We start from the raw sequence: 19,456 nt of genomic DNA on the forward strand, positions 1-19,456 counted from the left end.
ATTCAGACCATTCTCTATCCCATATCTGAGGTTAGGACTCCTATCTCCTCTCTTCTCCTGCATCCATCTAACCCAATGCCATGATCTTTCAATTCTATCTCCTGAACATTATTCATGTCTTTCTTCTTTCCATGCCAGGTCTTCTAGCCCTAGGTCAGTCCTCACTGCTGCTGTGTGGACCACTAACTAGTCTCCCTGATTCTGGAATTGAGCCAGCATGTTCTACCTAGAGAGAAAATCTGCCCATGTCACTATCAATGCTAGGATACTCTTCAAGCTTTTTAACATGGCAAACAAGACCTCCGTGCTCTGTCACACTCACCTCCCTACCTTAATCTTCTGTCCTTCACTAACTGACCATGTAGGCAAGTGACTCCCTTAAGAATCCATCCTTTTTCTTGCTTTCATGCTTTTGCATAAGTTGTTTTCCAACATGGGAAATTTTACCATAACCCTCCTCATTTAACATATAGATCAGGAATTACTCGCAGAAGATCTCCCCTTTGTTCTTCAGTTTAGGATTAGAACCCCTCATATGTCTCCTCTAATGACCTGTATGTTCCCCTGCTATTGTACCTAAGATAATGCACTGCCATGTCTATCTTCCACATTTGAATAGGGACTGTGTCTAATTTACTCAAGTGTTCTAAGGGTTTAGATTCTAGACTATGGAAAATCTCAGTAATTGCTCTTGCTTATTCAAATGTGACCTTCTTTATCCTTGCCCTAATTTTTCACCCAGAACTAGTGTCTATAACATCAATTCTACATAAAATAACTTAATGGCTATAATCTATTCTACATGGTAAAGATCATTACGGGGAGCAACCTAGAATGTGGTTCTGGTCCCTCTGAACATGCTATGACCTACTGACACCCACAAATTATAATTAAAGAAATACTGATCTATTTCATGTCTTGAGCTTTATATATGACTTTACTGAAATCGTTGGATCCTAGAAGAAGAAATGTTGCAGACTCATAGTGGGTAATTTGAGGACAGTATTAAATGAGACTATTACATAGGGCTGAGACGGTGGGAAGAAAACCATAAGATATTCCAGGGCTTGCAACATAAAGGCCAAAAAAGGTTTGAAAGGACAAGGGGAGAGAGGTATTACAAGAAAGTATGGAGAGGGTTGTTTGCTAGGAGCTGTGAACTGCAGAGGAAGGATCAGCCACCTGTACTCTCCATGGGGAGGAACAGTAGAGATAAATACTCCTATCCTCACTCTCCTGCCTCCACTGAAAGTCCAGCAGAAGGCAGGAGAGAAAGTGTGGGGTGCAAACCACACAGGTCAGCCTCCTGGGGCCTGAGCAGGATGGAGGGGAGTGGAGCACACAAAGGAAGGAACACATGGACAATATTGAGCCCAACAAATGTGAATCAGTATTTGTTTTTGCAAATGGGAGGAACCATTGTGTTAGTGAGGTTATTGTCCTGCATTAAGAGTTTCAAAACACTGTTTCCTGTTTAGAGATCCAAAATCTATGAATCTAGCATACTGGGTCCCGTACAGCAGCTCCTTTGAATCCACTGTTAATTCTGTGAAGATGACAACTTTTTTCTTGGCTATCATTTTATTTGGATTTTCATTCATCTGGTATTTTCCTCAAAAAGAAATCTGAGTAAAATAAAGAAATGATCTCAGATTTGAAAAGAGCTACAGCAAAGAAAATTTTTTCTGTTTGTCCACCACTGAAGGCTTCTCATTTATGAAATAAAGTACCTAATGACTTTCCATCCAAAGTGGGGTAACTAAGAAAGAAAAATAACATAGAGTTAAAAATGTAATACTCCAACATAAAATAAAAATTAAAAAGTTTAAATAGTGCCTCTGTGGTTTTAACTATAGATGAAATCATTACTCTTTACCTTCATAAATGAGTAAGTTTTCTTTCTTTAGCCCAGTCTTGGACATCTGCTTTTCCAAAGATAAGATAGAAGATCAGTCCTAATGTGTTAATGACAAATGACAAGGAAAAGACATTCCTCCACCCAAATTCAGGGTCCTGAGGAAACAAAAGTTCAAGTATTACCCCTTTTATTCCCTTTTCCTATGAAACTCACATTAATAGTTTAGAAGACAATGTTCACTAGTAGGTCTTCACATAGAAATTCATTTCCTAAACACAGCTTAATAATTTGATGGAAAGAATTTCAAAATGGATTCAGAATGTTCTTTATAAACCACTACAATATTGTAAAGTAATTACCCTCCAATTTAAATTAATTAATTTAAAAAAATGGACTGAGGGATTTTTACATTTAACCTCCAGAATTGCATTTGTCATTATTTATCAAAGTGCCAAACACTTTCTCTTTTGTGCGAATCATGACTCTCTATATACATATTTACATATATATACACTAATAAAATGTCTTCTCCAGTGCAAGAAGAATCTTGCAAGAAGACAGCTATGGGTTTTGAAGCTAGATAGGTCTAAGAAGAATTCTGATTCTACATCCTCTCAGTGGAAAGACATATCCTATCAGATTTTAATCATCAGGAAATGAGGATTTTAATACTTTATTTTCATAATTAGTATGAAAATCAGTAAATTAGATTCAGTTCAGTTCAGTTCAGTTGCTCAGTCATGTGTGACTCTTTGTGACCCCATGAATTGCAGCACGCCAGGCCTCCCTGTCCATCACCAACTCCCGGAGTTCACTCAAACTCATGTCCATCAAGTCAGCGATGTCATCCAGCCATCTCATCCTCTGTTGTCCCCTTCTCCTCCTGCCCCCAATCCCTCCCAGCATCAGAGTCTTTTCCAATGAGTCAACTCTTCGCATGAGGTGGCCAAAGTACTGGAGTTTCAGCTTTAGCATCATTTCTTCCAAAGAACACCCTTACTGTATATGAAATACCTCTAATACTCCTTGCATGTATCAGACACTTAAACATATTTGCTTTCATTATCTCTTTGCTTTCGTATGGTTATGCAAATAAAAATTTCAAAATGTTGCATTAGACATGACAAGTTGCATATATGCATGGATTCATCATCTTCTCATAGGACATGTAAGTCACTGTGTGATTTCAAAGACTGGAAATTACCAGTGGATCACCAGGGAGTGCTTTGGTTTCAGAATGAGGTCACAAAAGAAACTGTTCTGTATTTTCCTTTGCTTTGTTGATCTTCATGACGAAGTTACTCATGATTTAATTTTATTCTCCAAAATGTGAAAACGTTTCTTATGCTATTGTCATTATGAGTGGATTTGGCAGAGCATTTTAAGAAACCCTGACAAGAAAACCTTACCTGACTGAGAAGAAACCCACTGACAGTGGGTGCCAGGACAGCAGATATCTGTGCAAACGCCCTTGAAGCTCCCATGAGAAAACTAGAATGCCTGTGGGTGACAGGAATGTTTCAGGCTAGATCCACATTTGTTTAGCAGCATGCTTCAGCCCCGGAATACATCATATATCAATAGCAATTCTGTCAAAAAGACTTGCTCTGTATATGTTCAATGAAAGGCATTGAGGCAAATCAATAAAGCCTTTCCCTCCACATACCTGAAAATGGCCACAATCATCATTGCCCATGATTTATAATTTTGCAAAGTTTGAGGCTTCCAGAAGTCTGCAGGCTAAATTTTTTTCAGAAAGTATGGAAATGAGAGTGGAGATTATAGTCCTACCTTGGAGCAATATCTAAAGCATTGATATAAACCCCTGGCTGACATAACAGGCCTAGTCCACAGGAGAGCGTCAGAAGGCTCACTGCTATGATATAGTTGGAGGCAACGAATGGCAGAACCAAAAGGAATGTTGAAGAGGGGACATTTCCTAAAGAATGAGGAACAGACAAGTTAAACGACAAACATTTTTGGATGTTGTATGCCTTGTGAATTATCAGACATTTTGGCCCTGTTCTTACCTAGAACTGTGGCAATTTTCCTCACTGTAACAAGCCTAAAATTCTTGGTCAGAAGGAAATCTGCCAGGTAACTTCCCAGGAGGCAAATGACCCAGGCAATAATGAAAGGAAGGGCAGACAGGAAACCACTCTGAAGGGAAAACACTGAGTAAACCATCATAACAAAGGCCGTGAGACCACACCTTATACAGATAAATCACTAATAATCATACTGACAACTCTGAAATCATACTTTCCTAAGTCAATGTATGGCAAAACCAATACAGTATTGTAAAGTAAAATAAAATAAAATAATTTAAAAAAAAAAGAAAAAGAAAATCAGTGGTCCCTTCCATCATACCTTCAGAAAAGCTACTGACATGACTGTTAAATTATTTCTTGGTAATTAAAGGTAAATTTTTCTATATGGATGATTTGTGAAGACAGAGTAATTTGAGAGTCATGCAAAGAGGAAAATTGGTTGGAGGGAAATATACTCACGTTTTTAATATCAATGTTGAACACAGAGCTAATGTAAGTTGGTGCATATATAATTATTATATTAATTAACCACTGATGGCTGAAACAGCAAACACACATGGACCAGAGGGGTAGAGATCTGACCATAGCTTTGATAGGAAGAGGCTGCTTAGTAGAGTTGACCTGAAAACAAATTTACTGATCAGAATAGTAAGATCTGAGACATGCTCACACATTCGTAGTCACTCTGATAAATTCAGATACTGATACAAGATCTCTGGAGAAGGCTGGAGTTTTATGTGTACCTGTTGGGCCAAGGAGGATATGATATATTCTTTCTCTGTAATGTTTATCCATGGATGAGTGACAGGGTCATCATAAACCAAAACACACCAGAGAAGAAAGCAGATACAGCCAAAACCTCCTGCAAGCAGAGATTAAATTGGTAAACTTCTGTGTGAATTTCTTTTCAATTGGGACATTTTCTGGCATGGGTCCTGGGAAAAGCTCTTGCTCATAATATCTTCTTTCTACTTCTCAAAAAATTTACATGAATATCACAGCTTTTTTAATAGGTCTAGAATCTATTATTTTATATTCCTTGATTATTTGTGTGCATGAAAATCACAGACCCTAGAAATGGCATTAAACTTGGTATCTCAACTTTTTAAATATTAGCTAAGGAAGACTTTAGTGAAAGTAGAAGCAGTAACAGATTTTTTTTTCTTGGGCTCTGAGATCACTGCAGATGGTGACTACAGTCATGAAACTGGAAGATGCTTGCTTCTTGGAAGGAAAGCTATGACAAACCTAGACAGCATATTATAAAGCAGAGACATCACTTTGCTCACAAAGGTCTGTATAGTCAAAAGCTATAAGCTTTTCCAGTAGTCAGGTACAGATGTGAGAGCTGGATCATAAAGAAGGCTGTATACCAAAGAATCGATGCTTTCAAATTGTGGTGCTGGAGAAGACTCTTGAGGGTCTCTTGGGCTGCAAGGGGATTAAACTGGTCAATCCTAAAATAAACCAACTTTCAATATTAATTGAAAGGACTGATGCTAAAACTGAAGTTGTAATACTTTGACCACTTGATGTGCACAGCTGACTCACTGGAAAAGACCCTGATGCTAGGAAAGATTGAAAGCAAAAGTAGAAGAGATTGGCAGAGTATGAGATGATCAGATAGCATCACTGACTCAATGGACACGAACTTGAGCAAACTCCATGAGATAGTGGAGGACAGAGAAACCTGGTGTGCTGCAGTCCATGGGGTCACAAAGAATCAGACATGACTTAGCAATTGAAAAACAACAACAACAAAGGAAAACTATTTATCTACTCACAACACTTCCGATACTATCTGTGTTGGTTTTTCACACTAAGAAAGTCTCTAATTCTCTTCATACACGAAGCTAATGTCCTACAATTTAGCCCAATTCTGACAGTATCTGGCATTAGCACAGACCCTACAGAGTAAGGACTCAGTCACATAGACTGCCCCCTACTTCAGACACTAATTGCAACTAATGAGTCCCCATATTAACTTTACTACAAATTCTGAGGTTCCTGCAACTCTCTCTCAGTTTGATAATTTGGTGAAATAACTCACAAAACTCAGGGAAATATTCATTTTTATTTACTGGTTTACTATAAAGGGACTTCCCTGGTGGCTCAGAAGGTAAAGCGTCTGCCTAAAATGGGGGAGACCTGGGTTCAATTTCTGGGTTGGGAAGATCTCCTGGAGAAGGAAATGGCAACCCACTCCAGTATTCTTGCCTGGGAAATCCCATGGATGGAGGAACCTGGTAGGCTACAGTCCATGGGGTCACAAAGAGTAGGACATGACTGAGTGACTTGACTTCACTTCCACTTTATTATAAAGGACATGATAAAGGTTCATGATAAATGAACAGCTGGATGGCATGAATAGGGTGAGGTCTGGAAGGATCCTGATTGTAGAAGCTTCTGACCCTGTGGAGTTGAGCACATTCTACCCTCCTAGCATGTGGGTGTGTTCATCAACCGGGAAGCTCCCAGAATCCTATAGCTTAGGGATTTTAAGGAGGCTAAATCATGTAGGCATACAATGCTGTGCTTAGTTGCTCAGTCATGTCTGACTCTTTGCTATTCCATGGATTGTGGCCCACGAGGTTCCTCTGCCCATGAGGATTCTCCAGGCCAGAATAATGGAGTGGGTTGCCATGCCCTTCTCCAGGGGATCTTCCCAACCCAGGGATCAAACCCAGGTCTCCTGCATTGCAGGTGGATTCTTTACCATCTGAGCCATAACTTATTATTAATACAATCTGAAGCAACCTCTCCTCCCAGGAAGATGGAGGGTGGGGCTAAATTTCCAAGTCTCTAATCATGGCTTGGTCCTTCTGGTGGCCTCCATGCTGAAGCTATCCAGGAGGCCACCAAAAGTCACCTCATTAGACGAAAGATGCTCCTCTAACTCTATAGTTCATTCTGGATGGTTTCTACTGTTACTTTTAAGTTCATTAATCATTTCTTCTGTTGTATCATCTGTCATTAATTCAATCCTTATAATGTAGTTTTATCTCTAGAAGTTTGGTTTAGGGTTTTTTAAAAATATATTTTGCTTGTCTTAACTCCTGAACAAATAGAGTTATGTTATAATATAGTTATAATAACTATTCTTGTGTGCTAATTCTAACATTTGTGTCAATTCTGGGTTGGTTTCGATTGATTATTCTCCTTGTTATAGATTATGTTTCCCTGCTGTTGTCCATGCCTGGTAACCTATGGTTGGAGCCATTATGGAGACATTATGAACTATATTTTTTTGGGTGCTAAATATTTTTGTATTTCTATAAATATTTTTCAGCTTTGTTTTGGGATACAGTTAATTACATGGAAACACTGATCCTGTTAGGTCTATCATCATCATTTGTTAGAGAGACCCACAATAGTGTGTTCCCTGAAGCTAATTATTTCTCACTACTGAGGAAAGACATTTATGAGTATCCTGCCCAATGAGCCAAGAATTAAACTTTTTTTTTAGTCTGCTTTGTGGAAACAGGCACTATCCATGATGCTCTATAAGTACTGGGACACTATTCTTTAATCTTTTCCAGTGATTTCCATCCTCCCCGGGCCTCAGATATTGTCCTCACACATATACCCAGATCAGTGCTCTGCAGAGTATCAAGGAGGACTCTGCAGATAACCAGGGTTTTCTCTGTGTGCAGGCATCTCCTATTAGGTACTCTTTCCATTTGGCTACACCCGCCTTACTCTCTCAGGTCGCTTAGCTCCATCTCCTCAACTCTGATTTTTCTGTCTCTCACAAACCACTGCTTTTCAGGTTTGTCCCCTACTTTCTGCTAGGGCAGCAGATTTTAATCACTCTGCATTAATAATGCATCATGATGGACGTCCTTGGTGGTCCAGTGGTTGGGAATCCACCTGCCAATGCAGGGGACTCAGGTTTGATCTCTTTTGGGGGAAGATTCCATGTGCCACGGGGCACCTAAGCTTGTGTGCCACAACTACTGAAGCCTGTGCACCCTAGAACCTGTGCTCTTCCACGAGAAGCCACTGCAGTGAGAAGTTCATGCACTGCAAGTGGATAGAGAGCAGTCCCTGCTCACCACGACCAGAGCAAGCCCACATGCAGCAATGAAGATCCAGCACAGCCAAAATTAATTAATTAAAGGTTTAAAAAAATGCATCATGGCAGTTTAACAGCATCATAGGCAGGAGGACTTCCAAATTCTTTGATGGCGTAGGTTCATTCTTCCCAGCTATTATATTAAGACATTTTGTTTTACTAGGATCTTTCTGTCTTGACTCATTTCTTCCAGAAAAGTACACACAGTTAGATATCAGAAGAGTCACTCTAGATATGAAAACCTGGGCGTGGGGAGATAGTAGCTTACCAAATATATAGAAGACGGAAGGCCACCCAAGGGTTTGACTGATGATGCCACCCAGCAGGATAGCGATGCAGGTACCCAGCAGCAGTCCTGTAAAGAGAGAATAAGGCCATGGGGGCTGGGCTGCCACCCGCTAGGTGCCTACAGGACAGGTGACATACTTGAGAGCACTATCACCATAAAGAGATGAGCATGGTAGAATATATATATGAACTTCAAATTTTGATTGAGTCCATAGGTTCTCCTAAAGACCCATTTTTCTGGCAGTTCCCTAGTATCACTGTGGATGACAACCATGCTTCCTTTTATGCTATTTTAATTTTTAATTGCACAATTCATATAACATATATGCTTATTGTAAAAGTAAATTACCACAAAGAACCAAATGCTCCTCCAATCCGTTTCTACTCTTTTCTCTGATGTTAACCAGGAGCTACAATTTATTACATGATATATAATTGCATACTTTTCTTCTCTGTACACATATATAATATATATTGATATGTACATGTTGCTTTGTAAATGCATTTATGGAATATGTAGACAGCAAGTTAGATACATTTGCCTATTAATATGCTAACAACACTTTTTTATTTACATGACTTTACAGAGTATTCACATATATAGTGGGCACATTTCCCTTTTACAACTTTTTTAAAGCTAGATTATTAGGTTTTTAAAATTTCCCATATGAACATTAACATCAACTGGTCAAATTTTATATATATGTATATGAGTTATAATTAACTTTAAGTAGGACATAGGTACAATAATGTACCTATTGTCCTGTGACATTTATTTTTTAGTTGCAACCAGTCTTGTAAATATTTCCATGTCACTCTAGATTCTACAGCCATTGTAATTGCTGAACATAAGCTTAACTATCACTTCTGAACATAAACATAATTTATTTCCAAACAGTAAATTATCAGAAGTAGACTTGCTAAATCAAAGATTATACATTTTTTATTTTGACAGATAGTGCTGAAGTATCCTGCTAAAAGGCCATACCAAATTAAGTTGCCAACAAATACTTATTCTTCATCTCTTGACAACACTGGACATTCTCAAAATTATAATATAGTTTTCCAAATGTGAATATAAAACAGTATACCTTTTTTCCTTTTATAGTGAAGTTGAATTACTTTTCCTATGTTTGTCATTTTTTTATTTCTGTGAAAAGTCTCTTCATAACCTTTTTATTTGTTTCTTTCACTTAACTTTGCCTCAATTTATAGAATCTTTCTGTGTTATAAATAACTCTCTGTCATGCTGGCTGCAATTCTATTCTCCCACTTTTCACTTTGTTTATGGTGTGTTTTGTAGTCCAGCAGTTGTAAGTTTTCATGGGGTTCAGATCTATGAGGTTCCTTTGTAATGACTTCTAGACACTCATTTGCTTAAAAGGGCTTCCCTGATCCTACAGTTAAAAAAAAGATCACTTATGTTTTTCTTCTCATTTGGCCATGCAGTTTATTGAAGCATCTTATCTGTGTTAACTCCTTAAGCTGCTGCTGCTGTTGCTAAGTCGCGTCAGTCGTGTGAACTCTGTGAAGTCGTGAACTCTGTGCAGGTTCCCCATCGCTGGGATTCTCCAGGCAAGAGTACTGGAGTGGGTTGCCATTTCCTTCTCCAATGCATGAAAGTGAAAAGTGAAAGTGAAGTCGCTCAGTCGTGTCCGACTCCATGGACTGCAGCCTACCAGGCTCCTCCGTCAATGGGATTTTCCAGGCAAGAGTACTGGAGTGGGTAGCCAGTGCCTTCTCCAATCTCCTTAAGCACCAATATCCAAATTTACAATTGAGGAAACAGAAACATGGAAAAGTTAACCAGCCCAAGGTCATATAATTAATAAGAAGGGAAGGCAGCATTTGAAATGAGACTGCCTGACTTCAGGACACAAATCAATGAAGATGGAAATCAATACCTTTTTCCACCACTGCATCCATCAAAGCTGCATTCTTTTCTCTAAACTCTCTGCCTTTATGCCAGTTATAATGGGGGACAGGTCACTGCATCAGTCCAAGACCTGGGCCCCTCTCGTTCTTCCCACCTGTTTGCACCCTATCTTAAATGTATTAAATCACCCCATTTTCCTTCTTACATCTCACTCTGTGTTTTAAATTGGCTTAACAAACTGCAATTATAACACCCGTTTTTTTTGTCTGTGAGCCTAACTGTTCCATGTCTCCTGGCTTGGTTGTGTACCTGGGACTACCACTGCATTGAGGCAATTTCCCCAGGATAGATATGCTTTATTTATTCAACATTTATGTTTCTAAGACTTATCCATGTTGTTGCATTCAGCTATTCATTTTCATTGCTGTATGATATATGATCCTTAGATTAAAGGTATATGTGTGTGTGTTTCCATTACCTATGAGACCTGCCTCAAATATGAGCTACCAAATCTGTTTAGTCTGCTTACTCTTCTTCATTAATTTATTGAGCTCCTCAAGTGGTTACAAAGCTTCCTACCTATAGGTATACCTTTGTGGGCCCATTAGAAGAAAATAAAATACAGTATATTTTGTCCTAGAGGCTAGCAGTGGCTGGGCTCTTCTGCTAAGGACTTCCCCAGTGGCTCAGTTGGTAAAGAATCTGTCTGCAATGCAGGAGATCCAGGTTCGATCCCTGGGTAGGGAAGATCCCCTGGAGAAGGAAATGGCAACCTACTCCAGTATTCTTGCCTGGAGAATTCCATGGACAGAGGAGCCAGGCAGGCTACAGTTTGTGGGATCCCAAAGAATTGGACACAACTGAGTGATTAACTTCCACTTTCACTTTCTGCTAAGGACAGGTACTTTTCTGAAAGTCCTCTTCCAATCTCAAGAGCTGAGTGATGCTGTCCTTAGTGCAGCCTACTAGGGAGCCCTAGCATGAGTGGAAATGGTAGTTTCTCTGAGAATCACTGAAGTAGCCAGGTAGGTTCAGTTCACCCCACCTGATGATGGGTTCCTCCAGGGACTTGTAGTCTGGGCCTCCCAGACAACCATAAGTTCTGTGTTCCCAGAACCAGGTTCTGGAGGCCATCTACCTGGGGCTGCTAAGATTCGCCAAAGCCAAAGACAAGGGAGACTCTAGAACTTGCAGTCTTGTACGTTTTCAAGATTCCTCTAGACACTCAGCTGACCTATTCCAGGTGCTCTGTCCCTATTTAACAGGAAATGAGAAGAAAAGGAGTTGCCACTTTTATAAGGTCACTGCCTTCATTCCAGTTTTTAAAAATTTCTTTCATGCTTTCCAACTCCTGAATTTCTTGTACTGTATTCTGGAACAATATCTCAATATTTGTCCAGTTAACTGATAAGATGGCCTTATCCTCATATAGGTATTCAGATCTCTCATTTCAATTAAAAAATACTAGCAGTAATATTTTTAATGAACAACTATTCTTTTTAAGTGAATGTCATGTACACATATCCACCTGGGTCTCTCTGATATTATTCATTAATTATTTAAAATCTCTTTTTCATTTGGATTAATTGCAGTTTTTGAGTTTGGTTTCTCTCTTTCACTCTCTTGATTTTCTCCAAGTTTTTGGATTTAGGAAGACCATTCCTTATTTACATTTGAGGACATCACTTAGTCAGCTATGATAACCAAAGTGAATCTCCTTAGTCTAAACTGGAGCCTCCACTCCCCTACCAGTGGATGTGAGCTCTGATGACAAAGATTAAACCTCTGGAGTTGTGAAGGGCTCTTGAAAGGCATAAGGTCAGGCGGGTGTGTATGTGTGTGTACATGGCTTATTGTCTGTACTTGAAGAGTCCTTGGCTCTCTAACTCAGCACTCATACTTTGGCCATCTACAATGTGTTAGAGATGTCCATCACCAAAGGTTGTATATTGTCACCCTGCTTATTTAACTTATATGCAGAGTACATCATGTGAAAGGCCAGGCTGGATGAAGCACAAGCTGCAATCAAGATTGCTGGGAGAGATATCAACAACTTCAGATATGCAGATGACACCACCCTTATGGCAGAAAGTGAAGAAGAACTAAACAGCCTCTTGATGAAAGTAAAAGAGGAGAGTGAAAAAGCTGGCTTTAAACTCAACATTCAAAAAACTAAGATCATGGAATCTGGTCCGATCATTTCATGGCAAATAGATGGAGAAACAGTGGAAACAGTGACAGACTTTCTTTTCTCACACTCTAAAATCACTGCAGATGGTGACTGCAGCCATGAAATTAGAAGATGCTTACTCCTTGGAAGAAAAGTTATGACTAACCTAGCATATTAAATAGCAGAGACATTTCTTTGCTGACAAAGGTCTGTGTAGTCAAAGTTATGGTTTTTCCAGTAGTCATGTACGGATGTGAGAGTTGTACCATAAAGAAAGCTGAGCACCAAAGAATTTATGCTTTTGAACTGTGGTGTTGGAGGACTCCCTTGGACTGAAAGGAGATCCAACCAGTCAATCCTAAAGGAAATCAGTCCTGAATATTCATTGGAAGGACTGATGCTGAAGCTGAAACTCCAATACTTTGGCCACCTGTTGCGAAGAACTGACTCATTTGAAAACACCTGATGCTGGGAGAGACTGAAGGCAGGAGGAGAAGGGGACAATAGAGGATGAAACTGGTTGGATGGCATCACTGACTCGATGGACATGAGTTTGAGCAAGCTCTGGGAACTGGTGATGGACAGAGAAGCCTGGCATGCTGTAGTTCATAAGGTTTCAAAGAGTCAGACACAACTGAGTGACTGAACTGAACTGAATGTGTTAGCCATACTGTTTCCATTTTCCATTACTCCTCAGTGTAACTGAAATTTCTTCCTCTGGAGTTTTCATTCCAGGCACACTGTCCAGGTAGATCATTATCAGAAAGTTGTTCTCAGGACAACTGAGAGCAATTCCAAAGAAAATTAAGTTGGATCCATGCCTTACACTCAACCCAGTATGTCAGAAATTTAAATATTAAAAAAAAAATGAAACCATGCATAGTCAATAAAAACCATGGTTGGATGCTTTTGCAACATTTCCAACTATGAGTCAAAGTCTCAAAACCATAAAATAAAAGAATGATCAATTTGACTACATCAAAATGCATTTTTGAAAAATGGCAAAAATCATTATAAGCAATATCAAATCACAAATGACAGCCTGGGGAAAATAACTGAAAGTCATGTCAGAGACAAAGGACCCATCCCCCTAATTTATAAATAATTGATCAACATTAAGCAGAAAACAAAGAATCTTGTAATGAAAAAAAAAGTGGTCAAAAAACAAAAAAGCCAAACTGTCAAAGAACTCAGTGAAAGAATGTTGGATTGTAGTGGACTCGTTTCAGTTATATGTTTTTACCTGATACGGCAATGCCACAGAGTCGACTTCGTTCATGTGGAGGACTCCATCTTTCCCAGATTGCAAACTGACCCCCATATCCTAACCCCTGAAATAAAAATAGAGTTGTTGATACATGGTCCTACAGAGAAATTCATATTCAGTCATATTTATAAAATATCTGGGTACCAGGCTTATGCCCTGAAGTATTCGAGTTGCAATGAGGAAAACTAGTCCAAAGTCAGCTGCCAGAGGGGTGAAAAGAACAAGAAGTGAGGATCCAAGCAGAGCAGCACCAACCACTCGCTTTGTTCCTACTCTTCCAGCCAGGTATCCACTGGGAGCCAGTGTCAGAATCATGCCATAGTTGATAGCACTAAAGATGATGCCCTGGATTTGAGGGTTCCAATCATACACAGGGGCCTTAAAGAAAAAGACAATGCTTTGGTAAGCCATGCATAGGAAGGCCCTTTCATAATTAAGAAGCTTCTTTAGATTTTTCACTTACTTACAAATCACAGTTTCCTCAATTAAAACTTTTTAACATATAAATTCTAGAAAAATATAGGGAGGGAGGTGGGAGGGGGTTCAGGAGGGGAACACATGTACACCCATGGCTGATTCATGTCAATGTATGGCAAAACCCACTACAATATTGTAAAGTAATTAGCTTCCAATTAAAATAAATAAACTTTTTAAAAATTCTAGAAAAATAAACATTGAAATGAATAGCAAAAACAAAAACATAACTTGAATCTTTCATTGCTTACCCTTGCAGGAAGGCTCTTCGGGGAATTATTTGGATCACCAAAGGAATCAACAGGCAACCCCTCAGTAGAACCATTAAATGAGGGCTGATGGCTTGTGTTGTTGACCATAGCAACCATGGTGATATTCATGATAATATTTTGTGCCATTATTATGAAATTGCAGAGATGTACGATGAAGGCTATTCCATAGCGAGTGGAACAAATGCTAGGAGCTAGAAATATTAAGACAGTGTATTAGCACTTTCCTTATTGAACCTTTATTTACTTTTCACAAGTTAAAATACAGAAAGGTATCTCCTGATGATTCAGATGCAATTCTATTGGCTTTGGGAAAGAAAGATTACAAAAGGAGGAAACCATTGAGTTGAGTCAAAGGATGTTTTATACCAGTTTTATAGACCCTGACTTGTTCTGGGGAGTTCTGTTCTTCTTGCAATTTTGTCTTTCCAATTCTTAGGTTATTGTAGTCTATGGCTGATGAAATTACTCATAGTTAAATATATAAAGATATGATATATATCAAAAATATATACATAAAAATAAAATATGTATATGTATATATATTTAAATTATATAATTTATAAGTACTAAATTTTATACATATATACATAGATAATGGAGAAGGCAATGGCAACCCACTCCAGTCCTCTTGCCTGGAAAATCCCATGGATGGAGGAGCCTGGTAGGCTGCAGTCCATGGGGTTGCTGGGGGTCAGACATGACTGAGCGACTTCACTTTCACTTTTCACTTTCATGCACTGGAGAAGGAAATGGCAACCCACTCCAGGGTTCTTGCCTGGAGAATCCCAGGGACAGGGAAGCCTGGTGGGCTGCCGTCTACGGGGTCGCACAGAGTCGGACACGACTGAAGTGACTTAGCAGCAGCAGCAGCATACATAGATAATGTAAATTTTAAAATACTGAACAAGTTGTTCACTGGTGTAGATTTATTATTCTTCTCATATGTCTTAGTGAGGGAAAACTTTCACTTAAATTTTGAAATTAAACCTGTAAGTTTTCTCATTAGAAAAAAATTGACACCCACAAACTATGAAAAAAATAGTAAAAAATAACAGAAAAAGAAATGAGCACAAAATTAAAATAATCTGTTTTTGTACTTTCAGGAAAGATGGCTATTGCCAGGAAGAAAGTATTGCAACAATCCAGAAGAGAAGTGAAGAAGCGTGGACTAGGTTGGCAACTGTAGAAGAACTGAGATATGATAAGATCCCAGACAGATTCCAGTAGGTGAGTAACTGAATCTTGGTTTCAAGTTTACAGATTGGGGGAGGAGCATTGGAGCGATTCTTATTCTAAACAGCAGGAAGAATGGAGTTGGCTGTTCACTGAGGAAGAGATCTGTGGAAAAAGGTTTGAGGCAGTGGAGTGATAAAGAACTTATTATTGGACAGTTAAGACAAGGATGCCTTTTAAGCACTCAGAAGATGCTGAGAACGTTGTTGGATATAAAACTCAAGAGTTTAGGAGAGATGTAGAGGCTGAGGCATGACACTGGGATTTAATAATCTACAGATAGTACTTGAAGCCATGATATTCAGAAAATGAGAATAAATAGAGAAGATAACCAAGGACTGACTCTAGGGTTCTCCAACACTTGGAGGTTGGATAAATGGGGAGAAACTGGCAATAGAAACTGAAAAAGAAGGGTAGGTGGGATAGGAGAAAACCAGAAAGAATGTGGTGACTCAAAGCCAAGGCATAAGCGGCTACAGCTAGGAGGGAGTCAGAAGGTATGTCAGATGTCTCTGGTAGGTTATGTAACATGATGACTGAGAATTAACTCATTTAGCCCTCACACAATCCTATGAGGCAGCTACTGCTATTGTTTTACGGGTGCAGAGATGTCAGTTAACAGAATAGCTCAGGTGTCTACGCTCTTATCCACTGTGCTGCCTGTATATGGTGGCTCCTATTCTGTCCCAGATGGTTCCATGAGAATACCTTTGCCACAGCCCCAGTGCCCTATGCGGTTTGTAGGTGTAGGAGAGGAGGATAATACTATGCATCATCAAGCAGTCTTCAAAACTTCAAGAAAATAAGTGCCTTGAGGTTTACAAAAGAGCCTTTCCCTCAAGGCTATACTCTCTTAAGTGGAGTACTAATCTTTGTACTGAATGGAGGGAAGGAGGAAGAATTTGGAAGAAACTGGAAAACACACTGTAATTAGAATGAGGAGTTCAAAAATAATATCTTTGTAAAGTCATCCTTTTTCAGGAATGGATGATGATTTCCAATGTCAATCAGATCAGCTAATAATTTATCAGTTCTTGTGGCCTCTGATTTCTCCAATGTACTTTGGGATCATAGAGGCCAAAGGCTATAAAAAGGGATTATCAGCAAACCAGGTGACTAATGCTTCACAAATGGGTGGAGTGAAGACCCACCTCATGTGATTGCTGAAAGATCCACTAGAGAGTATATTTAAAAGGCTTAGTCTGCTGCTTGCTGCATATTAAGTTACAGGAAGCACAGTGGATAAGATCATAGACACCTGAGCTATTCTGTTAGCTGACCTCTCTGCACCCGTAAAACAATAGCAGCAGCTGCCTCATAGGATTGTGTGAGGGTTAAATGAGTTAATTCTCAGTCATCATGTTACATAACCTACCAGAAACATCTGACATACCTTCTGACTCCCTCCTAAGTTTAAGTGTTCCCTACAGGTTACTACAGGCTTCCCTAGTGGCTCAGACGGTAAAGCATCTGTCTACAATGCAGGAGACCTGGGTTTGATCCCTGGGTCAGGAAGATTCCCTGGAGAAAGAAATGGCAACCCACTCCAGTTCTTTTGCCTAGAAAATCACATGGATGGAGTAGCCTGGTGCGTTCATGGGGTCGTAAAGAGTCGGACACGACTGAGCCACTTCACTTCACTTCACAGGCTACTATATGTGTCCCAAATCTCTGTGTCTTTTTGACTGCCCTGAGCAGTTTTCAGAATCTTAGTTCCCTGGTCAAGGATCAAACCCAGGTCCCCTACAGTAGAAGTTCAGAGTCTTAACCTCTGGACTGCCAGGGAATTCCCACTATATGTGTCCTTAAAAATGGTTTCCTGTGTCTAGTGAAAATATATGAAAAATAATGTTGGTGCAACATCTCATGTGTTAAATTTTTAAAAGTCAGTATATAATACAAAAATACTGCATTTGGTCAAATTTACTTAAGGTACATCATTTTTGCTCCACTAAGAATCAACTGATCAACTAATCAACAAATCACACTTAATAGATCCAAAACTAAATTCCTATGTTTCCCCTCCCAATCCTGCTCCACCCAAATTGCTTTCCAACTCAGCTGACAGAAATACCATTCTTCCAAATACTTTACAATTTATCCTTGATTTTTCTTCCATAGCCTACATCTCATCTACCTAGAACAGAGTGTTGTCTTTACATTCAAAATGTATGTAGAATTCTACAGCATTTGCAGTGCTCTAGTTATACCATAAATTTGGTCACACCCTTTCCTGCTCAGAATTCTCTATGTGGCCTCATTTTGTTCAGATTAAAAACTAAGGTCTCTATAATGGCCAATGGAAATGAAATATTTGTAACCATTACTTCAGATTTGTATTTTTCTTAGGGAAAAGGCCTGAGGAAGTACTAATTCCAACTGTAGACAAGTGTCATGTTAAAGGATATCATGAGATGTATATATACATGTACTGGAAAGGAAAATGGCAACCCCCTCCAGTATTCTTGCCTGGGAAATCCCATGGACAGAGAAGCCTGGTGGGCTACAGTCCGTGGTGTCACAAAAGAGTCAGACGTGACTTAGTGACTAAACAACAACAACATATATGTGTGTATGTGTGTACACACACACATACATACAGATATGTTATATATAATATATACAATGTTATATCTATGTAACTACATCTATCAGTTAATCTGTGTATATGATGTGCTAAGTCGCTTCAGTTGTGTCTGACTCTTTGCGACCCCATGGACCATAGCCCACCAGGCTCCTCTGTCCACAGGATTCTCCAGGCAAGAATATTGGAATGGGTTGCTATGCCCTTGTCCAGGGAATCTTCCCAACCCAGGGACTGAACCCACAGCTCCTGCGGCTTCTGCATTGCAGGAGGATTCTTTACCGCTGAGTCACTGGGATAGGTAAGAGAAAAAAAAAGCAGCTACACAACTTAAATATATAACCCTAGGAAGAATTTTCAGGTAAAAAATACTTTCTCTATTCGATATACAGGGAAAATAATATGTATCCTTTAAGAATAATGATTATAAGACAAACAGAAACATGTGTGGTCCAAAATACACAAAATAATATATACATCACAGAATTATGTAAAATATACATATAAAGAGAGACAATAAAAAATCACAGTGGTTAAATTAAGCTGATAAATTTTTTCATTTCTTGATTTTTTAAGGTTTCTGTAATTTTTAAAATTTTCCTAATTAAGCAATGAATATGCTTATAATATTACATTCAGTAACAAGCAGAGTACACAATACTGCAATGTACAATGTATAGACAATTTAGTAGCAATTATCAAGAATGTAAATGCATATGGATTAAGATTAGAAGGTAATCATCAAAAGTAAAATACTTTTTTAGAATAGTGGTATTTATTTCTTTCATTTTGCAAAGGTACAATAATAGTATTGAATACTTGATTTCAAAAAAAGAATTATACAACTTAAAAGATACAAATTCATTTCTTTGCATTACAACATTGTAAAAATCCACCATAAAATCCTAAAACCACCTAGTTGAGACTGAGTTTACCTTTCCTAGGACTGAGCTTCTCATCCCCTTGCATATCTTGAGAGTTCTTCCCTGCTGTGGGACTCAACTCTGTCATAGTGGTAACTGTGTTCTTCTCTTCTGATGTCTGTTTTTCACCTCTCACGGTGATGGAGTGTGATCCAGTATATCAGGCATGAGAAAAGAGACTCCTTTAAAACACTTAAAAAGTGGGCAACAAAAAAAATTAAATAAAAATAAAAAGTGGGCAACAGGCAAACAAAAGCTGGTGGGAGTCACTTGGAGTCAAGTAGTCCACCTGACCAGGAGCCACTCTCCTACCTAGCTACCCCTTCGGCAAGGTAGGGCAGGCCAAAGTAACCTAACTCTAATTCACATCTGGCTGAGTCTTGTC

General features: G+C 39.0%; 1 protein-coding gene across 1 annotated transcript; it reads right to left on the bottom strand.

Moving 5' to 3' along the window:
• Positions 1 to 1,878: 1,878 nt before the first annotated feature.
• On the bottom strand, positions 1,879 to 19,201 carry SLC17A3 (solute carrier family 17 member 3). The gene is made up of 11 exons (XM_052649409.1): positions 19,084 to 19,201; positions 14,311 to 14,522; positions 13,730 to 13,963; positions 13,562 to 13,649; positions 8,253 to 8,339; positions 4,653 to 4,771; positions 4,369 to 4,530; positions 3,889 to 4,018; positions 3,650 to 3,797; positions 3,268 to 3,358; positions 1,879 to 2,013 (listed from the first exon to the last, which is right to left on the bottom strand). The coding sequence occupies exons 1-11, from the start codon at positions 19,157 to 19,159 to the stop codon at positions 1,879 to 1,881; spliced, it is 1,482 nt and encodes a 493-aa protein (XP_052505369.1). The 5' UTR covers positions 19,160 to 19,201.
• Positions 19,202 to 19,456: the final 255 nt, after the last annotated feature.

Source organism: Budorcas taxicolor, chromosome 11 (genome assembly GCF_023091745.1).
Source record: "Budorcas taxicolor isolate Tak-1 chromosome 11, Takin1.1, whole genome shotgun sequence".
Lineage (NCBI taxonomy): Eukaryota > Metazoa > Chordata > Mammalia > Artiodactyla > Bovidae > Budorcas > Budorcas taxicolor.